This window comes from Ips typographus, linkage group LG12, assembly GCF_016097725.1.
Source record: "Ips typographus isolate SLU linkage group LG12, UJ_Ityp_2.0, whole genome shotgun sequence".
Classification (NCBI taxonomy): Eukaryota; Metazoa; Arthropoda; class Insecta; order Coleoptera; family Curculionidae; genus Ips; species Ips typographus.
In genome coordinates, this window is record NC_138433.1 from 9,075,515 (window position 1) to 9,102,107 (window position 26,593).

The 26,593-nt window shown below is 35.5% G+C and overlaps 1 protein-coding gene across 1 annotated transcript; it reads right to left on the bottom strand.

Annotated features, from left to right (window-relative positions):
- Positions 1–1,560: 1,560 nt before the first annotated feature.
- Positions 1,561–2,235, bottom strand: LOC145736228 (uncharacterized). Its single transcript, XM_081990531.1, has one exon. It carries the CDS (start codon positions 2,233–2,235, stop codon positions 1,561–1,563), a length of 675 nt encoding a protein of 224 aa, XP_081846657.1.
- Positions 2,236–26,593: the final 24,358 nt, after the last annotated feature.

A 26,593-nucleotide genomic window follows, 5' to 3' on the forward strand; every position in this document is an offset into this window, starting at 1 on the left:
ATGCTTTGACAAGCTTAAGTTCCCTGCTCTTACGATCCTTAAGCAAAAAATATCCAGCGTAATCATAACCAGTATGAGCAAACGGATAGTGTTGAGTTCCCCTCTCTTTTGGTAGATTACACATTAAGTACCTAGTTACTAACTTGACGTTTACGTTTGACGTTTGACAAGACAATGACATCTGATTTTCCGCGTTTTTGTTTTTGACCGTTGACTTTTATTATTAGGTTTTAGCGGCTTGGTTGTTGAAAACTTTTGGTTTGTTTGTTTGTAAATGTGCCTGAGTGCATCCTTTTTTAATACAATAAACAAGTCAACAAATGCTAATAAATCGTGTCTACATTACTTTCACATTATTAACTTGGTCAATTTATTCTTATTGTGTAAAATAATAGCATGTTTTCTTGAAAAGGGCAAATTTTACTTAGTAAGTCTACCACCCACTCGGAGTATGCCTTCTTGATCAAGAAAAGGGTTTAAGGATAAAATGTGACTATTATTTGAGACGTTTACTTTTCATTAAGTCAGATAATTCTTTTTGAAATGATTGCTGTTGGAAAATTTGTACCAAAGTCTATAAGCTCTGATCAAGTTTATTTGTTGTGATTGCAGCTACTAATTTTTCATTTGGATGTTGTAAATTGAAAATAAATCTTTTGCATAAAGCTACCACTCTTTTTAATTTGGTTAAACTAGAAAATTTTGAAAATAAGTCTAGATCAGATACGTTTACTGCAAAATGCATATGTACTCGTTCTTCAGGATTGGTTTTAAGGTCTCCGGAATCTTTTAAATTTACAGGCCATTTTGAAACATCAGATTTCAACCAAGAAGGTTCCTCAAACCACAAAATACCTTTTAGACAACTCTTCTGCAGATAAGCCCCTTGAAATATGATCTGCTGGATTGTCTTGTGATTTAACATGAAACCATTCATCGATGTTACAGTTTTCCTGGATAAAAGACACTCTATTGGACACAAATGTTTTCCGTTTCTCAGGTAAATCTTTTATCCAACACAACGTGATCATGGAATCACTCAAAAAAAAAAACATTTATTAAAATCAACATTTACTGATCGTTTTACTTTTTGCGTCAATTTGCATGCCAAAACCACACTGAGTAGTTCAGCAGAGTGACTGAACGAAGTGGTGCTACTTTACTTTTAGCAGTTAATAACTTGCCTGAATACTCTTCATTATCTATTTTGCTCCGAATGTAGATGCATGTTCCATATGCCCTTTCTGAAGCATCGGCGAAAGCATGTACTTCTACATATCGAGAATTGAAATAAAAAAAACTTGCCGTGGAATCTGCAATTTATTAGGATGAACAATGTCTTATATTGTAAATAAAATCCATTTTTCTAGTAATGATTCTGACATCCCAAGACAGTTTTTCTTTTCATAGCAACTGCAAAATAATTTTAGCTCAAATTCTTATTGGCCCTAAAATATCTAAAATCTGGCTAGTTATTGACAAACTCAATCGTTTTGTCACAGATTCAAATAAACTAAATTTCCTAATGTTGTACTGAATTTTATCACTTTGAGGTTTCCACTAAATGCCTAAAGTCTTGTTATTTTCAGCTTCACCAAGCACTAAAATACTGGCCTCTAAATCTCTGTTTACATTAAAATTCTCTAATAATTCTGATCGATTTGAAAGATACTTTTGTAAATCAAATCCTGAATTAGACAAAATCTCACTGACCTCGTTTTGAATCTTTAACAATTCCTCCTTTGAATGTGATTCAGTTAACATATCATCTATGTAACAACAGTTTTGTATTTCGTTGCTTGCTAAAGAGCGGGTATCTTCTAATGTGAGTTGGTAGAGACACCTAATGGCTAAGAATGGAGAGGATGCCAATCCATAGGTGATCACATTCAGTTCGTAACACTTAAGAACATCTGTGGGGTCGCTACGCCAAAATATTCTTTGATATTTTCTATCAGACTTATTAATCAAAACTTGTCTGTACATTTTTGATATGTCTGCGTTTAAGACATATTTGTGAATGGTGGGTCCTACCACTTGAGTGTCATTTAATGACAAATTATTATCAGTGATACCAGATCCGTTAAAAACTACTCTTAAACGGGTTGTTAAACTATCTTCACCAATTACTGCGTGGTGGCTCACAGAATAAGCATTACCACAGCTACCATCACCTAATTCATCTAAAATTGCACTCAAAAAAGTCATATGACCTAATCTTTCATACTCCTCCATAAAGCTATTGTACTCATTTCTTAACTTAGAAAATTTTGAAAGACGATTTTCTAAAGAATAATATCTTTTTAAGGCCATACCTTTTGAATTACATAGTTGAGCATTATGTTTAAAAGGAATTCTTACTACCAACCGTCCTTGAGAATTTCTGTAGTAATTATTTTAAAAATGGGATTCAGCAAAATTATCAACCACATTCTTTACATCACATTCTTCGATTGCCCAAACTTTGGTAAGATTTTCATTTACTTCATTGTCACGTGATAAGCACTTCACTTTTACAAATGAAGACCACAGGCGAAAAAGGCGCTTTGTCAATTTTTGAAGGAATTGAGATAATGGTGCCATCTATTAGAGCATTTCGCAAACTTTCATTCCCTATTACCGAACTTGCAATAAACGCGCTAAGTCTGGAGATATTTATCATTCAAATATTTGGGTACAGAGGAAAAAGGCGCCATGTCCATGCGACACTGGCGAATAAGGCGCTTTGTCAGCAGTGCCACTGAGTTGCACAGACATGTTTGGTTTTTTATTCTAGGTCTAGGATAATTTCGGCATTTTAGTCGTTGTTTTTGAAGGGTTATGTTGGTTGTTTAATCCGGTGAAAGCGTGAGATCTTTAAGACAACAAAAAGTTAATAAGTTTAGTAGTATACTTGCCTAGTTAAGTAAGTATGTCGAGTTCGAAAAATAGTGGGAGTGACGTGTCTAATAGAAAAATCGATAGAAAAACTAAAAAAAGGAAAAAATACGGGAAACTAACTGATGTGATGAAAACATTCAATTTAAGCAGCCATGAGATTGGCGAGGACTGTCTTTGTAGTCGATATAAATGTTTCCAGGCTGTTCCTGTAACAGCACGAAAAGAAATTATTCGAAAGTTTAATGAATTGAAATCAGTTAATGAACAAAATCTTTATCTATGCGGCCTAATGTCAGTTTTGCCAATAAAACAGAGAAGGCCCCGAAAAGCGGAACAACTTGCTCAATTTCACGATATTCTCTGCAGAATTTAATATAGGATTCGCATTTCCTAGATCGGACACTTGTAGTCAATACGACATAAACATCGCAAAAATGAAGGGTGGAGGGGTCAATTTAACAACTAGAGGAATGACTGAATCTTTACAGTTTAGACAAGTAGAGAGGAATATCAGAAATTTGAAAATAGAAATTAAGCTGCATAAATTAAAGGCTGACCAATTTTACAAGAGGAAGAGAGAAGCCAAAATAAGTAGTCAACGATTTTTATCTACTGAAGCAATTTGCTTGGATTTCTCCAAAAACCTTCCACTTCCCAATATAACGATCAATGACGTCTATTACAAAAGACAGCTATCTCTATATTCGCTAAATATTCATGTACTTTCGACTTCTCAAGCAATATTTTATACATTTCCAGAAACTGTTGGAAATAAGGGAAGTGATTCGGTCAGTTCCTTGCTTCATCACTTTGTATTCAACTATCTCAACGAAGAAGTTCAACATTTAGAAATATTTTGCGACTCGTGCGGGGGGCAAAATAAGAACTATACTGTGTTCCGACTTCTTCACTATATAGTCCACGTTGAAAAGAGGCTACAATCGATAAAACTTACTTTTCCAATAAGAGGGCATTTCTATTTGGAGTGCGACAAAGACTTTGGTTTGATTAATCAAAAGATCCGAGCTGAAGTACCGGAAGATTGGATTGAAGTATTCAAATCAGCTAGAGTTAAACCAATGCCCTTTGAAGTGGTTGAAGTTGAACAAAGCAATTTTAAGAACTGGACGTTCTTTTTTAAAGAGAGGTCCAGAAGAAAATGTCCCTTTCCAACTCGACCGATTCGAGAACTAAAAATAGTTAAAGAGCATCCTCGCCTAATTTACTACAGGACTACATATAATGGGATGTGGGAATCCAGCCCTGTAACAGACCCAAAATTTAAACTTACTCAAAAGTGCAGAGACGGAGAATTTGAACTGCCCGATTATTTATACAATGGTACGTAAGTTTTCTACTGATAATATTACAACGGTATAATCATAATTTATTTAAAAATTTTAGAGCTTTTACCAATAAGTCACATTAAGTGTAAAAATCTGCAAGATTTGAAAAAATTTTGTGGGCCCGAGGCGCAGAATTATTTTTCCAATATTCCACATTCAATAAATTAAAATACCTGAAGCCTCTCTGACACGAAATTAGTTTATAGTATCATGCAGGGTAAGTTTTCTATTTAAAAACAAAAAAAAATGTATAAAAAATCCTGTTCTTTAATAGATCAAGCATGCAAGTATTTTGCTGAAAACACCATTACTTGAGTGTTCACTTAATGACATGGCGCCTTCTTAGCATGTCGCGCATGGACATGGCGCGTTTTTCCATTTTTTTTTATGACGTCAAGTGAAAGAATGTTGTTTTTGTAAACCACGCTACATGCTACATTAAAATCTACCTAATAGGTGCTACTACAAATGCTGAGTCGTCATTTCTACCCTAGTTCAAAAATCTAGTTAAAATTTAAACAAGACTGTAAGGAATTAAAACCTTTAAACTGGTTTTTCTCGAAATCGATTTTTTTGACAGAGCGCCTTTTTCCCCTGTGGTCTTCAAATCGAAATATTAATGTCACCTCCTATTAGCCAGCCTAATTTGCTAAAGTGCCCAATTTTCCCAATTTAATTTGATTGGTTAGCAAAATGTCATAAAAAATACTTACACCACATAACATGTCAATATCTTTACTAATGTTAAAGTCAGGATCGGCTAGATTTACATGCTCCGGTATCGAAATGCAACTTGAATCAAATGATCTTATCGGCATCGCTTCAGTAATTTTCGGTAAACTAAACAATTTACTTCTGTTTGGAAACTCCCGATGCGTGATTTTAATGTACACTTAGTTTTATATCTACCTTGCAAAAAGTTATTACTTCCAACACCCGAAACAGAATAATTAAGTTCTTTTTTATGGATACCAATTTTTTTACAAAAGCTCCCAGTAATGAAATTTGATTGTGAGCCTTGATCTAGTAAAACAGTCGCCTTAAACTGTAATCCTTTATTTAGGATGAAAACAGAAGCAGTAGACAACAGCGCATATTTATTAGCCCGACTTATTAACGTAGTTTGAGGCGAGACAAGGGCCGCATTCGTTTTCGCGCTCCATGGAGCGAGCAGAGCGTTTTTGACGTCACAATGACGTAATTTGACAATTGGTCAAATTATGGTTTTCCCAAATTACGTCATCGTTACGTCAAAAAAGCTCTGCTCGCACCATGGAGCGCGAAAACGAATGCGGCCAAGGTCATCGTTGCGTTGAATACTGTTTCTATCTTCAACCGGGTCGTGATTATTCGCGATGTTTATGTGCGCCCTTCTCTCGTCTGCTCGAGCCGCTCGGCCTGCGTTTATTTCTCTTGCTGCAGCACATATTCTACAATTTTCAAATGCATGTTTTGGATTCAAACAGTTTAGATACGGTTTCAGCCTTACCGCTTCGTGCTTTCTTTTATTAGGATCAAATTTTAAAAATGAATTGCATTTAAATATTGAATGACTTGATCTACAGTAAAAAAAATTGTTATTGCTATTTGTTAGTAATGAGTACGATTTGTTGAAGTTTTGATTAAAATTTCTATTATTGTAAGTTTTATTTTGATTTTTATTGCTTTTTGTACCCACAGTTTCAAGATTCTCTAATAACTCACATTCTCTTTAACAAAATTGAGCAAGTCCTCAAAAGAGGGTAGATCAGGATTAAATTTTTTAGATTCCCAATCCTTACGAGTTGGGTGGTCAAGTTTTGTAACCATTAAATAAACAAGTAACACTGACCACTGATCTGTGGGTTGATTTAATGCTTTTAAACCTTAAACATTTTTATGAAATAAATCAAATAAGGTACGCAATTCAGTGTGTGATTCTTTGACTACTGAAGGCGCTTCAAATAAACCATTGACAAAATTAAAAATAATTAGTCTATTATTTTCGTATATGTGTTTTAACATGTTTAAGGCAATACTATAATTATCGTTATTTGTAGTTTTAATCGACTCTAACATTTTAAATGCATCACTTTCAAGATGTGCTTTTAAATAATAAAACTGGTGCAATTCATCCATTGATGAGTTTTGATCAATTATTGAATAAAATGCGTCTCGAAATTCTAACTTATGAATTATTATTAATGTCTGGTAATTTTATTGAAAACCCCGTAACATGTCGCTGGGAACTATGTGATTCCGGTAGGGAGATGTTATCAATTGGCTCTATTTTATGATGATTTGACAATATCAGTAAAGCACTTATTTCATCAAATAAATCTTCAAATTATATTGTTACGATTTTCCCCTGGGTTCACACAAAGTCAGTTTAACTGAACAATTAATAACTTTATTAACACTTTAAAACACTCCGTACAATAATTAACTCAGCTATTAAAAACACTACTACAATTCCACAACTATTTCACTATTTAAACTTTACCGCGTTCTCAAATTCACTACTACTCTACACTACTACTCTGTCGACGCCGCTTCTTTTATATTCGCAAACCACGTTCTAGAATGACCGCGAACCGCTTCGCGATTTGCTTCGAATAATCAAGATACTTCCAGGTGTCGCGCTTCCTAACTGTGGCCTACTTTAATACGCGCCCGGCCAGATATTGCGGCGCATCGGTTTCATCGAGTATCGAGCATAGTAGGCCCAAACCGTAACACTGCCCCCCTCTTAAAGCTGATCGTCCCGATCCGCTTCATCTAATCCCTGGTATTTCTTGAGTCTGTCCAGATGGACAATTTTCATCTTGCCTTTGGGGCTGCGTTGGACTCTGTACGCGACGTCATTTAACCTTTTTACCACATTGTAAGGTCCCTCCCAGTGTCGTTGCCATCTTTGACTTAATCCTTTGCTCCTCCTGGGTTGAAACATCCACACAGCATCACCTTCCTCATAATTGCCACCAGTTGGTCTGTGGTCCAGTTTCATCTTCATACGGTCGTTGTTTGGTTTCATCTTCTCTCTCTCAAGTTCCCGAATTGTGATGGATCCCTTCTGTAACGAACACTGGTCACACCGTTTACACCATTCCTCAACGTCCTTTCTGAAGTTAATCCAGTAAAATCGATCTCTTATTCTAGCCAAAGTCTGGTTTACTCCAAAGTGTCCTCCTCTGCGACTGCCATGTAGTTCTCGCAGCACATTCTCTTTGCAGGAATTGGGCACTATTGTTTGGTAAACAAAGCGTTTTCCGTCTGGACTTTCCCATTTGCGAGTAATTAAGTCATCTCGCAGTCGAAGCGAATTCCACTGCAACCAGTAACCCCTTACTGTTGGTCCATATCTGGAAATCTGTTGCCAATCCGGTTTCAAATCCTTCTCCAACCATCTTCTGATTACTTTCAAATCAGAGTCTGAGCGCTGTCCTTTTATTATGTCTTCCTTAGAAACGCTGCTCTTCATTCTTCTTGTAGCCTCTTTATCCGTCACCTTCGCGATTTGACCAATCCTCCAACCATTATGAATTTGTCCTTTCCGGTACCTTAAGTCACTATCCAAAGCTTGACGATCCTCTACATATCGCGGTAAATGTCTTTCCGGATTCTTCATTTCCTGCTCCTGGTTACGCCAGTTCCGCGGGGTCGGTAAACGAGACTGCTGTCTGCAATTCCATTGGTAATGTCCTTTACGTCCACAAATATAACATGTAATATTTCTTTTAACAGAGGAGTTCCGGTGATTTGTTCTGATGTCCTGATTTCGTCGACACTGTGGGTTTGGAGAACAAGACCGCTGTCTGCAATTCCTTCTAATGTGTCCCGTACGTCCGCATCGATAACACTCCACTCTCGTGATCGGACGTGACCTTTCTAACTGTCTGGACTGACCATTTCCTAATGCTGCCATTTGTTGCACTAATTGGCCGAACATTGATTCAATTTTATTTATTGAAGTAGCAACATGATCGGCTGGCGGTACTCCTTCCTCTTGAATAGGCTCTGGCTTTAAATCATTGCACGCAGCTTCAATTTCCAGCGCTCGAACCAGTAATTCGCTGTTGTTGCTCCCTTTGAACATCTTCAGCCATTTCTTTACCTCCGGATCTCGAATCCCATCTACAAAACACTGTGCCACAAGTTCTTCTTGGACCTCATCCGGGACGGCTGGGTAAGCCAGATGCACAAGGCGACGAATTTCGGTTTCAAACTCTTCTAGATTTTCACCAGTTTTCTGCTGTCTTGCCATTAATTGCGTTCGATACAGTCCTTTCTTATGTTGATCCCCATAACGTCGTTCTAATGCAGCCACTAATGCGTCATAGTTGCTTTGTTGGGCGATAGGCAGAGTCTGTAACAGCTCCAATGCAGGTCCTCGTAATGCCACTATTAGTGCTACAGCCATTTCCTCGTTACTCCATCCATTTGCATTTGCAGCGGCCTCAAATTGGAGTTGATACGTTGCCCATGAAGTTTGACCGTCGTATGTGGGAGGCTTGATCTTGTTGAGCCCGTTTCCGGTGATCACTGTAGAGTTGACTCCTCTGCTGTCAATTTTTCGCTCTAAGTCGCGTAGCTTTATCTCGACATCATTCTGAATTTTATTTATGTCCTCCCGAACATCATTAATGTCCTCCCGAACACCGTTCTGAATTTTATTAATGTCCTCCCGAACATCATTGAGACTATGGGTTACATACTCTTGGATTTCTGTCTTGTTCCGTGCTAGAACGTTCAATATTTCTACGTTACGTTTTTCTTGCCGCTCTCTATCTTCTTGACGCATTTCTATATCTTGTTGTAGCATTCTTTCTTGTTGTTGTCGAATCCTTTCTTGTTCTTCCTTCTCTTGTTGTCGAATCCTTTCTTGTTCTTCCTTCTCTTGTTGTCGAATCCTTTCTTGTTCTTGTCGAATCCTTTCTTGTTCTTCCTTGTCTTGTTGTCGAATCCTTTCTTGTTCTTCCTTCTCTTGTTGTCGAATCCTTTCTTGTTCTTGTCGAATCCTTTCTTGTTCTTCCTTGTCTTGTTGTCGAATCCTTTCATGTTTTTCCTCTTGTTTTTCAAGCATTGCCATAATAGCTGCAAATTGGGCCTCCATGTTTGCACTTTGACGTCTTGTTACTGGCATAAAATAAATTTAACACACCACTGTTCTAGTCCGAAAATCTCTAGTCCGGTTCTGAACACAAGTCTCTAACCCGAAATTTAGTTCCAATTCACGTCGCACTAAAGTCTGATCCCACTTCTGACACCAATTGTTACGATTTTCCCCTGGGTTCAAACAAAGTCAGTTTAACTGAACAATTAATAACTTTATTAACACTTTAAAACACTCCGTACAATAATTAACTCAGCTAGTAAAAACACTACTACAATTCCACAACTATTTCACTATTTAAACTTTACCGCGTTCTCAAATTCACTACTACTCTACACTACTACTCTGTCGACGCCGCTTCTTTTATATTCGCAAACCACGTTCTAGAATGACCGCGAACCGCTTCGCGATTTGCTTCGAATAATCAAGATACTTCCAGGTGTCGCGCTTCCTAACTGTGGCCTACTTTAATACGCGCCCGGCCAGATATTGCGGCGCATCGGTTTCATCGAGTATCGAGCATAGTAGGCCCAAACCGTAACAATATATATTAAATATATACAGGGTGTCTAAAAAGTCTGGAATATTGCAAATATCTCGAAAACTGCTGATTTTATTTTTCTCAAAATTTGCGTCCTGTTAAAGTAAATAACAGCGCATGACGTGAGGGTGAAATGAGGTTCGCAAGTATACAGGGTCAGTCACAAAGTATACCAACTTTCTTATTTCAAACCTAACACACTGTATATTACTTCAGATTTTAAGAGTACTCATAAAGGCCAATTCAACGATCTACAGTATTACTTTATTCTTAGTATTAGTCAATTTTATTTGAGGAAATTATGAAAACACTTAAACGTTAAGTAAATTAATTAAAACTAGCCCAACATTAGAAATAAAACACAAACTACTTTATAAGATTTTTTTTTATTTATTTTTTTTTTCACTCAAAAACACCATTTTAAGTAATAGGAAAATTTGCCAATTAATTTAACATTATATTGACGTTAGCTGTCATTGTTACACCTATCATTGTTATAGGTAGGTACTAAAAAAAAATAAAAAAATAAAAAAAATCGTATATCGTTGAATTGGCCTTTATGAGTACTCTTAAAATCTGAAGTAATATAGAGTGTGTTAGGTTTGAAATAAGAAAGTTGGTATACTTTGTGACTGACCCTGTACACTTGCGAACCTCATTTCACCCTCACGTCATGCGCTGTTATTTACTATAACAAGACGCAAATTTTGAGAAAAATAAAATCAGCAGTTTTCGAGATATTTGCAATATTCCAGACTTTTTAGACACCCTGTATATATATTTTATTATATATTATTATTGATATCTTTCTTGTTTGTCTTGACTAATATTATCAGCTGATAATGCCAATTCATCATTTTCGGTGTCAATTAACAATTCTATTTCGTCCTGGTACTCCCTAAACTCATCACACAATGGTTGAGTGCGTGCTAAACGGCTATCTAATTGCATAAAAGCACTATTATCAACTTGGAAGGGATCAAACAACTCAACACATTCTTTGAAACGAGTTAAAGGTGGTTTAAAACTAGCTTTATTTTAAATTGCAAACGATTAAAATGGTCTCTAACGTCCGTCATTTTGTCTTGATTTTATAATTAAAATGTATTTATTTTTATAAGGCTTCGTCGTCGTTCGATTTATGTAAGTAAGTGTTATCAAATTGAGCCAAATTCAAGACTCACTGTTCTATCTGGTAGATTTTCCTTTTTGGTTTGCTTACTGTAACCAATGGTGATCGTCGTCACATTTCAATATACCAGCCGCTGCTGGAAATCCAGGTCTCCAGGTTTTAAATTCCACGAATGATGCGATATCAATGGTGCTGTTCCTAGATTTTGGGAGGCCATTTGAACATTCTAGCTCATAGAGTTGAGTACAGATGTCACCAGATGTGGCACAACAGCTATTGGGTTAATAGGTTGAACGGTTTGGCCGCTAGAGGGCGTCAAAGTTGACTCATTTTTTATGTCTTTTTTGGTGCATCTTTTCTTACAATTGTCAATAACTAGGTTATTTGCAACACTTTGTATAAACTTTTGTATGTCAATGAATAGCCACCGAAATAAGCTTTCTATTGACGTATAAAAGTTGATTGGTTAGTGCTACGGTTTCCAAGCTAGAGAGCGTCAAAATTTTAAAATGTATAATTCTTCGTTGTTTTCCAATGGATGTTATTTATGATTAAATTTAAATGGAAGATGTTTAAAAATTATTTATAATATAATTAGTACGAAATAGTATTTTTTTATTTGTTTACTTTTAATACTAATGCTAATAGTTCGGTAGCGGGTTAAAATTCAGGTTAGCTTAGTTAATTAGTTAGATTAGGTACTGAAAGTGTATATTTTATTTTTATTTTACATAAAATGGTAAATATCTCAGAAATGGATACAATTAGGTATAACCGGAAGTTTTGAATTTTTGTTTCTTATTTTAGCATATTGATTGAGTGACATAAGATAGAACAGGATACAAATACACTAGCTTCGCACAAGCTTGCCAATGGAAACCACGATTTCTGCCGTTAATAAAGTGAAAGAGTAAATAATTATTGCAAAAAGAGAAAATCAAATATATGTATTTTATCGTAAATGAACACCACAGTGAACACTACAAAAACAGTAACTAAAACAAAAAGCGATTATTAAACTTTCGAAACAACACCCAAACTGAAAGCAGAAAGCTAGCTAACAAAACTGATACCTGAGTTTAGCTGTTACCTTTATTTAAAAAAAGTATAGTTTACGATTTGGGTCGGTTTATGACCCAAATAGAAGAACATATTTTTTAGTCACGAAGCTGAAACTGTTAGAATAATAAAATTATATAAGGTATTGAGTCATCTTTCATTTTTCGGGACTCACCATGGTGATTTCGGTTATTTGAGAAGACCGGAATTTAGACATAGTTGAGCAATTCGAAGTTCAATGAAATGTTGCTTCTTCCTCTACAACATGGCAAAATTATATTTTAGATACGACGTATTGGTTTTTGGTTTCCATCGTCACTTTTATTAGTCTAATGGACGTCATATTCTATTTTTAACAATGTTAATTCAAATTGTTTTCTGATTACAGTGCTGTTTCAGAAATTATGTTTTTCGACGACTGACTTTGAAAGTACCACATGTACGCTTCCATTTAACAGCAGAAAGTAGTTATTTGCTGCTCTAGAGCGTTTTCGCTTTCTACTAACAATCTACTCACCAACACGCTGCATATATGTACTTTCCGCTCTTAATATAGAATATACTATTTTACAACGAGCGCCTTCAACACAATATCTCAGAAATGATTCTTTAGGTCAAATTACACTAGTCAACGTGATATTATTCCATTTTGCAACAGAGTGATCATGTGACACGAAGTGCGCTCTATAAGCTCTCGTCAAATAAGAACGTATCAAATTGACTCTCTCTCTTAAGAGAACTGTTGTATGTTAACTGTAAACCAAGAATATTAGATAAGACGCAGTCAAAGACTTTTGTTAGATCGCAAAGCAGTCCCCAACGTCGAAACTGGTATTAACTTATTCAACAAGTATATTGATACCCATAGTCGTAGATTATTCATTACGAAATCCAAACTGACATTCAGTGAAAAGCTTGTGAGTTCCAAAAAATTTGGTGATTCTGTTACTAAGTGCTTTTTCAAGCAGTTTAGACAATGGCATATAGCCTCTATTCCTGTTTGTTTAATACAATTAAAAAAAAATATTTGGGTGCCTATATTAAATTCGTAAGTAAAAGAATTGGTAAAGCATGCATTAATAGGACTCTTTACCAACTACATTATATCGCTACGACTTTCCACCTTATACACTGTTGGAATATTTTACCTAAAAAACGGACTAATTTTTATGTTAATTTTTGTATAGGTACTGTAAATAATAGGTAGAACGTGAAACTAAGTATTTTCTTATTGTACTCATATTCTACAAATATCTGATACCAATATAATTGTATTATATCACGGTCAGAAAAACCAAATGGTCGATAGCCCTTTTCATTATTAGGAAATATATATGCGATATATACAATGGTAAATAATTTAATGGCGTATTTATTGGGTCAAAATAATCCGATTTACCACAACTTACCTCAGACGAAAAGTCAAGGGAAACAGAAATACAGGGGGTCAAAGTAATTTTTTTAAAATAGTATTTTTCAAATAACTTTCAAAAAACTTAAGTAATGGTAAATAATTTAATAGCGGCTTTCTGGGATCAAAATAATTCGATTTAGCACAACTTACCTCAGACCAATCGTCAACGAAAATAGATATATAGGGGGTCAAAGTAATTCTACGATATTTCGTATCCCCGACCAATTCAACGATTCGGAATATTTTTATTTAAGTTATTTCTCACTTGCAGTGAGAAATGAGCTAAATTCCATCCTCCAAGAAGATGACAAATTGCAATCATGTATGGCACCAAATAATTTAATTCCGAATATCGTTGATTCTCTAAGATCTCTCTAAGACCTACCAACTAAGTATACCTTTTCTGTTCAGAAAATACTGGATAACAGATACTCGCATGTCAGTTGTCACTTCGCTTTACCAGAAAAAAGTTAGAGCGATTTAAAAGCAAACCATTTATTATAGATGGCGCCCTCTATAAGCTAGCACCCTCAGAAACATTGGAATACCTAATTTTAGCGAAAAACTCCAAGTGGATCGCGAGTTATTCAAAAAAGTGAATTTTAAAAAAATAACTTTGATCTCCTGTATTTCTGTTTCCGTTAACTTTTCATCTAAGGTAAGTTGTGCTAAATCGTATTATTTTGACCCAATAAATACATACCAGGTGTACAAGAGCTGCCCTGGGCATAGGAGATTAACATGGGAAAACGGATTTTTTTGCGCCTGTACGGTGGATTTGATTGAAAAATCGTATTAATGAAGGTTGTAGTACCTATCACGGACTAGTTTTCTGTATTTTTTTCAGAAATGTAACTTGAGCCTTTTCGTCGTAAAACACGAACTAAAATGCGAAAATTTTAACTTTTTACCTGCACTGTATAAGCGGTTGTCGAGCAACCATACCAGCAACAATGACCTGTTTACCCGTTGCCCGACAACCGCCTATACAGTGCAGGCTAAAAGTTTAAATTTTCTCATTTTTGTTGGTGTTTTACGACGAAAGGGCTCAATTACAGATCAGAAAAAAATACAGAAAACTAGTCCGTGATAGGTACTACAACCTTCATTAATACGATTTTTCAATCAAATCCACCGTACAGGCGCAAAAAATTCAAAACCGTTTTCCCATGTTAATCTCCTATGTCCAGGGTGCTCTTGGACACCTGGTATATAATATTAATTTCTCTTGCTGTTGCTGTTGATTGTTTTGAGTTATTTTATTCGAAGCAATTGTTTTTTGAGCAAATTTTTTTCCCTTGAGGGGGGTGAAGAGAGGTGGGTTTTGTCTGATTTTTTTCACCATTTCATTTTTTTTGGGGTGTTGCCTAAGTTGTGTGAAAATTTCATTGAAATCGCTTGATTAATAACGACCGGAAGGCAAAAAATTTCGAAACTGTCCAACAAATCCGTAACAATTGATATGTCCTAAAGAATTTACAACAAAACTGTCTAAAACACGCCAAAACAGTAAAAAATATAATTTTTTAACACTCTAAAAGATTGTCTGAAAATTTTAGTTTAGTGTCCAAAAAATTAATTTTTTGCAAAAAATGTCCTAAAAATATAGGGTTATGTCAGTGTCTTAAAAAAATAATTTTAAACGAGAGTGTTAAAAAACTATTAGGTTAGGTTAGTGGCCAGAAAAACTGTCAAAAACAATTTTTAAAGGTAAAAAAAAAAATTCAATATACAGAGTGAACCAAAAATTTATATATATCGAGTGGCTCAAGAAACAACAGTGCGCGCGGGCGCTTTAGCTACGGATGGCGGCCATTTTCTCCCTCTTCCTGGTATGCGTGTCCACGTGCTTGATCATGTGATCCTTCCTGATAAAGCCCTTGCTGCATATCTCGCACGCGTACGGTTTCCTGCCCGTGTGACAGCACAAGTGCCTTCTCAAATCCGCTTTGTAATTAAACGTTTTTGGGCACATATCGCACTTGTGCGGTTTATCGCCCGCGTGTTTCTTCGTATGTCGTTTGTAGGTTTCATCATCAGGAAACCGTTTACCGCACCGGGAACACTTGAACGGTTTATCACCACTATGGAAGGTGTTGTTGTGTTGAGTGAGATAACAGGGACGATTGAACACCTTATCACAGTCGTAACATTTGATTTTCCGCTCCTCCGAAGGACGATGGGGAGGATTCTCCTTTTGTTCCTCAACAACAACACCTCCACCTCATTAATACCTAAGGTGGTTAGTCCTCCAAATTCAGTTGTCAAATTGGTGGTGTAATTCTCCATTATTACAGGATGAGGGTATTCCTGAAGAGGACAGTAGTACTGTCCCATACCAGCCACGTTCGCATACCCATGTAGTTCCGCCAGAACCTGCGCAAAACTGGGCAAAGGCTGGCTCACATCCAAATCACCAGTAGTACTGCTGGGGGTAAACGTATCCTGCGTAACGTGAGAGGCCAACTCGTTTGGGTACTGCTCCGCCAAGATAGGCACCACATCCACCACGCTGTCGCTGCTCCTCGAATCCTCCTGACTATTATCCTTACTAGCCGAGGAATTCCTAGCTGGATGGTGATGGGCGCTGATGGGCATGATAGCTGGATCAGGCAGCCCACTAGATTTAACCGCTTTCTTGTGCAACGTGGTGTTGTAGTGTCTCTTTAAATGTCCGGAACTGGTGAACCACTTGTTGCACGCGGTGCAATTGTAAGTTTTCGGTCTGCGTGCTTCGTTACTCTTCCAGTTGGTACTCTTGGTGGGAGCAGAAGCTAGTGGTGGCGGTGCCGGAGCCTCATAACCACTAAAACACTCTGAAACACCCTCGCTAGAACCACCATCAACCACAAACTCCCCTTGGTAACCTGTTGGTTGATTATTCCCCAAACTAATCATCCCCTGCACGGTATGTCCCTCCTTTTCCTTCTCCCACGTTTGACTGACCAATTTCTGACTATCCAAATCCAGTATCTCACTCTGACTCACCTCCTCCTCATTCATGGGTGTTTCATAATAATACTGGGGGTCACCCAAATTGTTGTGCTCGACGAGGAGGGAAGCACTCTTGTACACCAAAACACACTTCTCGGACTGTTTGGGACTGGGTGAGGGTGTGGGTTGTAGTGGATAGTTCACACTGTACACCGGTCTGTTGTACGGATTATACCGAGCGTTCAAATATTTACTCTGAGTGCAATCCATATTAATTTTTCCAAAGAGAAAAAACAAAAAAAATACAGTCACCCGAAAATAACGTAGCGTCCGAATCCGACCGTTGACTGACTGAAACTGAAACTTGTGCATTGGCCCACTCTTGGTGGGGGGTTGGTGGAGGTGGTGAGGTGTGGTTTTGGAAATGCGTGAGTTATATACAGGGTGATTCAGGTTTTATTACACGAATTTTAACCACGTATTCTACGTCCCAAAATAATTCCAGTTTGCTCTATAAACTATATCCAGAAAATGCGACTTTTGGGAAAGAGAGGGTGTTGAAGTTTTTTAACAAAAAAAAAAGGTTGCCAATTTTACGAGCAGTTAATTCTTTCGTCCAACGTTGCAGAAAATGCATTGAAGTCAAAGGACACCATTTTGATCAATTATTATAATTTTTTATCAAATTTTTAGTTCTTTATTGCTTACAATTAGTTTATTGCCTCGATAAGTTCGAATTTCGATTACTCGAAATCGGTGGGTCGGAAAAAAAAATTCCAAGAAACCTTTTTCCTTCAAAATTAAACATTCAACGGAAAATGGAAAAATCAATGATATTTTTATAACAAGCAGTGCCGTACTTTTTTTTCTTAAAAATTATCAGGTGACTTATTAATACACGCGCCGCGCCACGGGTGAAGATAAAACAATTTTTTAATTGGCGAATAATCGGCTTTTTTTGTTTATGAAAACCACAAAGTTTTATTAAAATATGTATAAGAGTTTTGAAAAAAAAATAACTTTGTGTTTTTTTTTATAAAACTTCAACACCCTGTAGTTCCTAAAAGACGCATTTCCGGGATATAGTTTATAGAACAAACTGGGATTATTTTTGGACGTAGAATACGTGGTTAAAATTTGTGTATTAAACCCTTAATAATTAATAATTAATTTAATTTAGAACACCCTGTATACAGGGGTTATTTTAAGTCTGTTATTAAATGATGAAATACCATACGTTGATACCTTGGTTAGATCAAGTTTTATGACTTATGCTCGTAGGAAGTTTTTTATTGAGAGGTGAGATGGTTTTACTTTTGAAGCAAATTTCACCGTTAAAGAAATTAATAAATAAAAAAAAATGTCCAAGGAATTTACAGAGCTCCTCACACTCTCCCTAACCTTCTTTCAGAAAGGGGGTGAAAGGGTTTCTAAATTACAATCAAACCTAGTACAAAAATAAAAAATTATTTGTGAATGAACTTAAAAATCCATTAGAAAAGGAAAACATTTTAAGCAAATTTCACCCTTAAGGAAATTAATTTAAAAAAACCCTACCATCATTCTTCTGAATAACCTAACTTAAAGTAAAAATGCAAAAAAAAACAGTATTTTTGATATGTACAAACTTAATTGGTTACTGTCAAGGTGACAGTGACAGGTCGACAAATAATTTGACAGGTGACAGACAAGGTCGTATTAAGGAAGTGTTTGCAAAAACTCCCCTGGTGTGGTCTGTTTTAATCGTGCTTTTTTTTTCTCTTAATTTCAGTGAGTTACGGCCTAAAAATCGCGGTGTAAACACACACACCCAAACCAAAAAAAAACTAAACAAAACAAATGACGCGCTCTGATGATGGCTAATACAACCAACAAAACAAAAAAAAAACAAAACGTACGGTTCAAGGTGAAAGCTAGAGACGAAATTCAATCAAGACGGCCATGGATTGCACGTTTCGGCGGCTTTGACTCCTTTGACTTAATGTTTTCTTTTTGTTTGGTTTTTACGACCCTTTGAAAAGTATTTCAAGCAACGTGACTTCCCTAGAGCTGTAAACTAGACTAGACAGGGTTGTAAATTAGCGTTTTGACAGGTAATTGGGGCAAAATTGTCCGAAAAATGTCTTTGCCGGCTGGCGTGTAATAACATTTTTATATTCTCCTAAAAATGCTTTAGTGGCAAACAAAATAATGGTTTTTAAAAAACACAATTTTATTTCGGCCAAGTTACAAAATGAGCTTAATAATATGGAACTGAACTCAGACACTACGTGTCTAGTAATTTAAATAGTTAATTAATTCAATTTTTTAATTTAATTTATTAATTTAATTATTTTATTTTTTATTTTTAGACGGTTTTGAAATATTTTGATGCTATGCTACTTCAGGAGCATTTGGAAGCTTCTAGATGCTGTTTTGGAGCTTCTAAACTGTTTTGGAAGCTTTTGAAATCTTTTTAGACGACTTCAAGAGCATTTAGAAGGTTTTTTAGCATCAGTTTAAAAAGCGTATTGAAGGCTCTGAACCGCTTTGACAAAAATACAACTTGGATAAATTTATATGCTGTGATATACGGTCATCGATTGAATAGCAGATAATTTTGGTTTTTGGGAGTTGAAATGTAGTAGAAGTCAAACTTCACAGTTTAGCTGACGTTTTACATAATTTATTTTTGTATCCTCCGCACCTACGGATTTAAAAATCAAAGTCAAGAGAAAGCATAGCAAAAGCAGCTTTTTCAACCAATTAAACAATTCAATCATAAACTACGAACAGTGCTGCAATTTACGCAAATGCTGCCCATGTTGACTTATCATTTTGAGTTTATCACATAACATTTTTGACTGAAGCGATATTATTTCATTTGGCCACCTTGTATTTGCAGTCCAAGTTCTGCAAGACAAAACATTGTCTGGGATGTCTTCAAAAGGCGCCTAACAATTTATTAGGATAGAAAGTCATAAAAGTCGCTTTTGGTTAGACTAGAAACCTTATCTGCTTTCAATACTAAAACCAGGTGTCATTTCGGTTTAGCAAAGTATACCAGGGTAAAATAGAGCAATAAAACATTGCATTTATTTTTGCTAGTTATATTTACAACCAAATATAATGGTTTTTAAAAACCAGATTTATTTCAGACGAGTTACAAAGTGAGCTTAATAATATAGAACTGAACTCGAGCATTTTATTTCTAACAATTTTGTATAAAAATAGTTGCTTGACTTACTTGCACTACATGACTTAAGTATAAACATTGGGTATTCCTAATTAAAGGGTTAGGTATGCAATATAAAACTTGCTAGGTGAACTTTTGCCAGTACATACATATAACTTAACATTTTATGGAGGCTAAAAGCCCACACAACTCACACCTGTACTTTCCGGTATCTTTTTTTGAATGTGGTAATTGTAAAAGTTGGCTATAATACAATATATAAATTTTTATTCAAAAACATAGCATATCAATATCAACATTTTATAGGCAATTTCAAAGCTTCAAAACCATTTTTACCTGGAAATGTAAAAATCAAAAACAACAATCATGAAACTCGACTAAAAGGCTTAATTTTTGGCTTTTAAGATACATTTTAAACTATACTACCAACAAGAAATCTGGAACATTAATAGATGATAGACCAATTACAGATTTCTGAGCCATTTTCAACATTTTGAAGGCAATTACAACGCTGAAAAACTACTTTTTTATGTGGAAATGTAAAAATCAGTGACAACAATCATGAAACTTGACTAAAACCCTTAATTTTTGGCTTTAAAGGTAGATTTTAAAGGGTATCAATAAAGAAATGTTAGTCAAAACCTTGGAAATAGACTTGATAACTTATTTGCAATTTTTATTATTTAATATCCGACAGGGCTATGGTTTCATCAATAATGATACCTATTAAGATCAATTATCTACGAAATAATGTCTAGGGCGTTATTTTTTATAATTCCCTTAGACTCTTTATTTAAAGTAGATTTCCTCTACAATTTTTCTTAAAACTACCTAGATGAAACATATCCAAAAAGTTTTTTGACGCAAACAAAATTACAATAAGCATTTTTACATAGTTCATGAAAAGTAAAGATATTAACTATTCATTTATTTAGTTTATTGCCATACATTTTCGAATGTAAAAATTTTCATTTATTTTTAGTCGCAATTTTGTCGAAAACGGGGCATGCTACATTATGTCATTCATTTAACAACCCTTTTTTATAATCAATACTTCTATCCAAGAATTAAATAAAATATAGAGTGTACCTCTTAAAAAACAGACCACTTTACCATGCCACATTTGTCTGCGATACCCTGTACAATCCTAATTTTACAATGTGCCTACATTAGCCCCAAGATTTCATTATAATCGAATAAAAAACGAACCCAAATCTTTCCGAAGGAGTAGAAAAACATACTGGCAGAAAATTAAAAAACTATCACGGTACTAGAAAACAAATCCGCTAGGGACAATCAGATGTAAGTTGACCGTTTAGACGTTTTTTTAAAAAATTAAATCTGATTATTTGCTTTAAGCTTCTCACACAAATTTTAGCATGCAGATGGATGTATCCAGGTAGGAACACTAACGGAAAATAATGGAAAGGACCTACTTTATATTTTGACGTCTTGCTTCTTTCTCGCTGCTCTACGTGGCAACGCTGTGTATGGCTCGCTGTTGTTTATCTTGCACCCGTTCACGGAACGCGGCACGCGGAATTTACATCAAACCGATGCTTTTTGAGGTTACTTATCACTTATCACTTTGCAATCCGCTCGTATGGACCAAAATTTATGTTGGATTTATTCTTCTCGTTTGTAGTGGACTGTATGATTCGATTATTTTAATGAAACGAACTTTTTTGGTTAATTAAACGATTATATTCGGGAATTAAAATGGTAACGGGTCGGCACGGCGACGGCTTCGTACGAGAGAGAGAGATGCAGCGTTGCCAGTTATTAAAGTCCAACTTTAGGCGTCTCTTGGTGGGGGTAAAATTATAGGGCGCTACTCTCCTTAAGGGTTTAAATATTTACAACAAAGCTTATAGATTAAAAAAGCCTGTCATTTTTGTTTGACGACCAAGTAACTTAAATTTTAGCGTAAAAAAGCCTTGCCTAAAATTTGTTCAGTCTATAAACTAAAACTTTCGTATTTTCAGTCTGTCAACTGATTTGTTACAAAAAAATCAACTTGCCACAAATGTAATTTTCATAACAAAGTAAAAAAATGCTTTATTATTTGATGCTTGTAGACAAAACTATTTGCTGAGTCTAATACATATATTCTTGCCAATAACTGTCTAATATCAGGCATTATGCCTAAAAACACCATCATATAACTATAATCCGTGGAATGTGGTAAAGTTGTATTTTTTTAAATGCTTTATATTTCATTTCTTTAAATAGTTCGATTGTTTGTAAGAAAGATTTGTTAAATGAATGACACATCTAGCGAGCACCGTTTTTTCAGAAAAAAAACGTGCAAGAGTTAAAAATTTCCATGTTTGCAAATCCGAAAACCAAAGAAGAAATTAGAAGTAGTGAACGTCAAGAAATTTGACTTGAACTTTTTCATTTATCATAAACTATGTCAAATGCCTTTTGTGATCCTTTTCGGGTAAAAAAATTATCAACAAAATTTGGAATAAAATGTCTACTTCAAATTTAAATTTAATACAGCATATAACTAATCTTTCTTATAAACAAATAGATGTATTCACAAAATGTAATAAGGTCAAACTACCAATAGATGACGACCTATAAAAAGTCTAAGAAACTTAAAAATAAACCCCCAGTCAAAGGGTCAAAATATTTGAGAAAATTTAAATCAGTATAGTTTGTCCAAAAACAAGTTATTCCCAATGAAACTGATGTACTACCTGCCATAAATATGGACCAAAATTTATTGTTGAGTATGACAGCCGGAAATCAGTGTGAAGAGAGAGAGAATGAGAGAGAGCTATATTTGGAAGAAACTGAGTACCAATGTAACTTTGCGAGGGTCAGCTATTGGCAAGATGGCCATGCCATCTTTTAGTAGAGCATGTTGTCTATTGCTTAAATCGCATGCCATCTTTTAGCAAATTGGGCATATTTATGTAAGGGATAAACACACTTCAAAATAAATAAAAGTTATAAATTTGTTGTCAAACCTTTTATAAAAAAACTACTACATAGATCGATAAAAAAGGCTATGGCAAATAACTAGTGCATACAATTTGTTTAAAAACATAATAATTTAAAACTGTATTATTAAATGTTTACATTTTATCTTCCGAGTGCGATATATAAGAATGATTACCTTAGTATACAGGGTGTTCAATTTTAAAGCAAATCTTTTCTATACCACAATTTTCTGGGACAGCCTGTTCCAATCGACACTTATTTTTTGCAATTGGGCAAGACAAGGCATAAATCCGTATGCATCCGAGGGATTTCAGGTGCAGCACACTGTATATTAACTTGTCTTAAAATGTTTTTATTTGTAGCTTATTGTAATTTGTTATTGCAGCAGTATGCAATATACGTAGCGGATGGCGCTAATACAAATTCAACATGCAAAAAAATGTGAAAAGCCTAACATATTTTAACAAGAAGGAACATAATTCTTTTGATGTTGGGGTGATGTTTTTGGCTGACCTCGGTTTCCCTTTGGTAGGAAGCATGTTGCCGGTTGTCTCTTTCTTTGAAATAAAAATTGCATCCAATTTTCAGAATCAAATATAATATAAACTAATTTCTTATAATCATTGTTTACGTCCTTTGAGTCAAAGTGTTTTAAGGTCGCCCATTACTCATTGGAAGATATCAGTCCTTATTAACCATTATTAACTTTAAACCGATGTTTTAAAACAAATATTTGATGTGGTCTGAGATACGGCAACGTTTTTGTTTTTCAACAACTGACCAACCAATAAAACTCCTGATATTCGACGGCCAAAGCCGTTATCAGTCGGTTGTCAATTTAACTTTGATAGGAAGAGTCCATCTCTTTCTAATTTGCTTTCTCTTTTCAACTGTCTGTTCTTGTTAAATAGCTATTCTTTGATATTAGCTACTAAATAGAATTCAAACAATATTGTCACGACTGGAAAATCCATTAATTCAAAAGATGGACTTATTGTCTTAAAAACATAAAGAATATTCGAGGATTGCGAAATATTAAGCGCACGAGGCAAGGTCACACCATGATGCACCGAGTGCATCATATCGGTGATGAGTCACCACCACCTGCTTTACAGAAATATGAAAAACAGGCGACTAACAATAACAAACTACGTCAGCCGATCAATCGGGTATAAAATACGCCGATTTCAGCAGTATAGGATGAGTGTGAACCAATCAACAATAGTGCGACCAGCTGAACCAAGAGGTCGAGATGTCGACCCTCCTCGAGGAAAGAAGATCAAGTTAAGTAGCTCATTCTCCAGAATTGTTTCAACAAGAAAGTGACCAAGCCAGCCGCCAGAAAATGCTAAGTTGTTAGCGTATGAATTTATGTAAGTGCAATTGTTAAATTGTTAATTTTTAGTGTGCTTATGACCGTATTGTACAGACCCATTTATGTATATTATATATAATAGATGTGTATAATAGAAGTGTTTAATAGAAAACTCAGTGTTTGATTCCATCCTTGAAACTGAGATCCCGGCGCGACGTTTAACGTCGTGAGTCAGTTTAATTGATGAACCCAGAAGGGCTCATAAATTAAACGTGACATTTGGTGGAGGCTCCGGTCTGTTTTGAGATGGTTGAAAAACAATAGTTGAGTTTTTTATTTTTATTTTATCTTTTGGGGTATGATACAGATTCAGGAAAATAATGTGTGGGCTATAAAAGAAATTTTAAGTATTATTTTCTTTTGGCTAGGGATAGTAACGTTGATTTATTTAGTGATTTTTTGGGGATTACCTGTGCTATTTAAGCGTTTATTTGAGAAAATTTTAGTTTAACATGGGTAGTACATCTACAAAAGAGGAGAAAATTATTATTTCTCAAGCGGGAAACAGTGGAGGAATATCAAATAATTCGGGAAAAAATAATTCATGGTCAGCTAAGGAAATTTTAATTATTATTTTTTTTGTGCATGGGGGTATTAATGCTTGTGTATTTTAGCGTTAAAAAAATTATTAGTTTGATGAAGAAGCAAATTCGCAAAGAAATTGCCAGGAATAATCAACTTGTTTAAAAAAAAAACAGATTAATTTGAAAAAAATAAATATAACACATAAATGAATTTAAACGGTCATTTAAAAATTGTCCATGAGTGAATCGAGTGACAAAGATCGAGTAAAAACTCGCAGTAGGGCTCAAAGTTTGTCGGAAAAAGAAAAAATCGTGTTACGTGAAGCTATCGCTAGAGGTCGAAACCCAGAAAAGGTGATAAAAGAATTAAAAGATTTCAAACCCGAGCATCACAGTTCGACTGTGAGTTCTCCTGCTCCGACACAAACGGCAACTTCTTCACAAAAACAAAAGCTTGACAAACCCAGTTCAGTTGTTTGTTTGACAAGCAGTGAGGACGAAGAAAATACTCTTGACAATACTGTCGTGAGCGTTCAAGCTCAAACTCCCCAAGCCTCGGCTTCAACTTCTAAGCCCCAATCCACGGAAGTTTATTTCAAACCAAGAGCTTCATTAAGTAGATCTCCGCCTAAACCGCGAGAAACAGAAGGGCCTTGGCAAGAAAGTCCCTTAGAAGTGGTAATGCCACCAAAGCTTACCTCATCCCGCCCCACAGACTTATTACAAGGTTGTAATAATCCTTGCCCACCCCCTGTGATGCGGGAAAGAAACCGTGCCATACGCCGTAACAATACTTCAGTAATGGCTAACAAGACTTTACAGGCAGCTTTGGCTGAGCCAAAAATTCCGGCCACCCCAAAGTTTACAGGTCCACCTACATTTAACCCTTCTATTGACTCTCCCATTATTTTTGTAAATAAATACGAAAAAGCAGCGATTGTAAATAGCTGGTCAGAAAATCACAAAATATCTTATTTAGCTAATTTTTTGGAAGGTCCAGCCCATACATGGTTTGGTAATTATATTAGTGAGCCAGAAAATCAGATGAAAACATGGCTAAATATAAAATCAGATTTTTTGAAAGAGTTTTCAGTTTAAAATTTCGATTAAACACTCGCAAACAGCAAGACGTCGAGGATATAAAAAAGTACTATTATGATCTATTAGCAGTAGTCGCAAACGAGATTGACCCAGAAATGACTTTTGATGCGTTTAGGGATCATTTTGAAAATGGTTTGCATCCATCTTATTATGAGATGTATTATTTGCTTAGTTTTAGCAACATAAATTTTGACGATTTAAAGCAATTGGTGATTAAGCTAAGCGATATAAAAGAAAGAACATTAGTAAATCAAATGACACAAAGTACAGCTTTGTTGTCAGTATCTGCGGCAGTGAACAGTCGAAATCAAAGTAGCAATAATAACCCAACAAACCGGCAAAGGACCTGGAATGACACCAGGCCACGAACATTTTTTTAAAAGGAATTTTTCAAATACGGTTCAAAATCAGACACGAAATACCTATGTTCCAAGGGTGAATAATTTTAGACCAAATCAAAATGGTCCGAGGTACAACTCATTCAATAGGGGGCGACAATTTCTAAGAAACAATTCGCAACAAACCCAGAACTATGATACTTTTAATAGGGACAGAAATCAGTTTTCTAATCAAAACTGGAGAAATAATAATAATGATAATTATTTGCCTCGTACGAGAACGCACGATGGCCGGGTTATTTGCATTGATTGCCGTAGGACCGGTCACGTGTCTTGTAACTCCAATAACAGGCCTTTTCAAAGGAATGCACCTCAAGGCCGGAGAAACCCAAACGGTAGAGGACAATTTCAAAACTAAGAAGCCTGAACGAAATTGTCCAATTGTCATCTTCGGGCATCAGTAAACAAACATTAATAGTACATATCACAGTTAACGATAAAGACAACGTCCCTGTTTTACTTGATACGGGAGCTTGTAAAAATATAGTCGATATAAATTATATCAGTAACATGAGACGGTTACAAGGCAATATACAACTGATAACAGCAGGAGGTTATACAGTTCAACCTCTCGGCAATTCTGAGGAACTAACTATAAAAGTTAATGGCACAATTATTTCCGTTGAGGCACTAGTGGTGCAAAATTTATCAAAAGCCTTAATTTTGGGAC

Bases quoted from the DNA above. Each gene is read 5' to 3' on its own strand.
- LOC145736228 (XM_081990531.1), bottom strand. From the start codon at position 2,235: ATGGAGGAGTATGAAAGATTAGGTCATATGACTTTTTTGAGTGCAATT.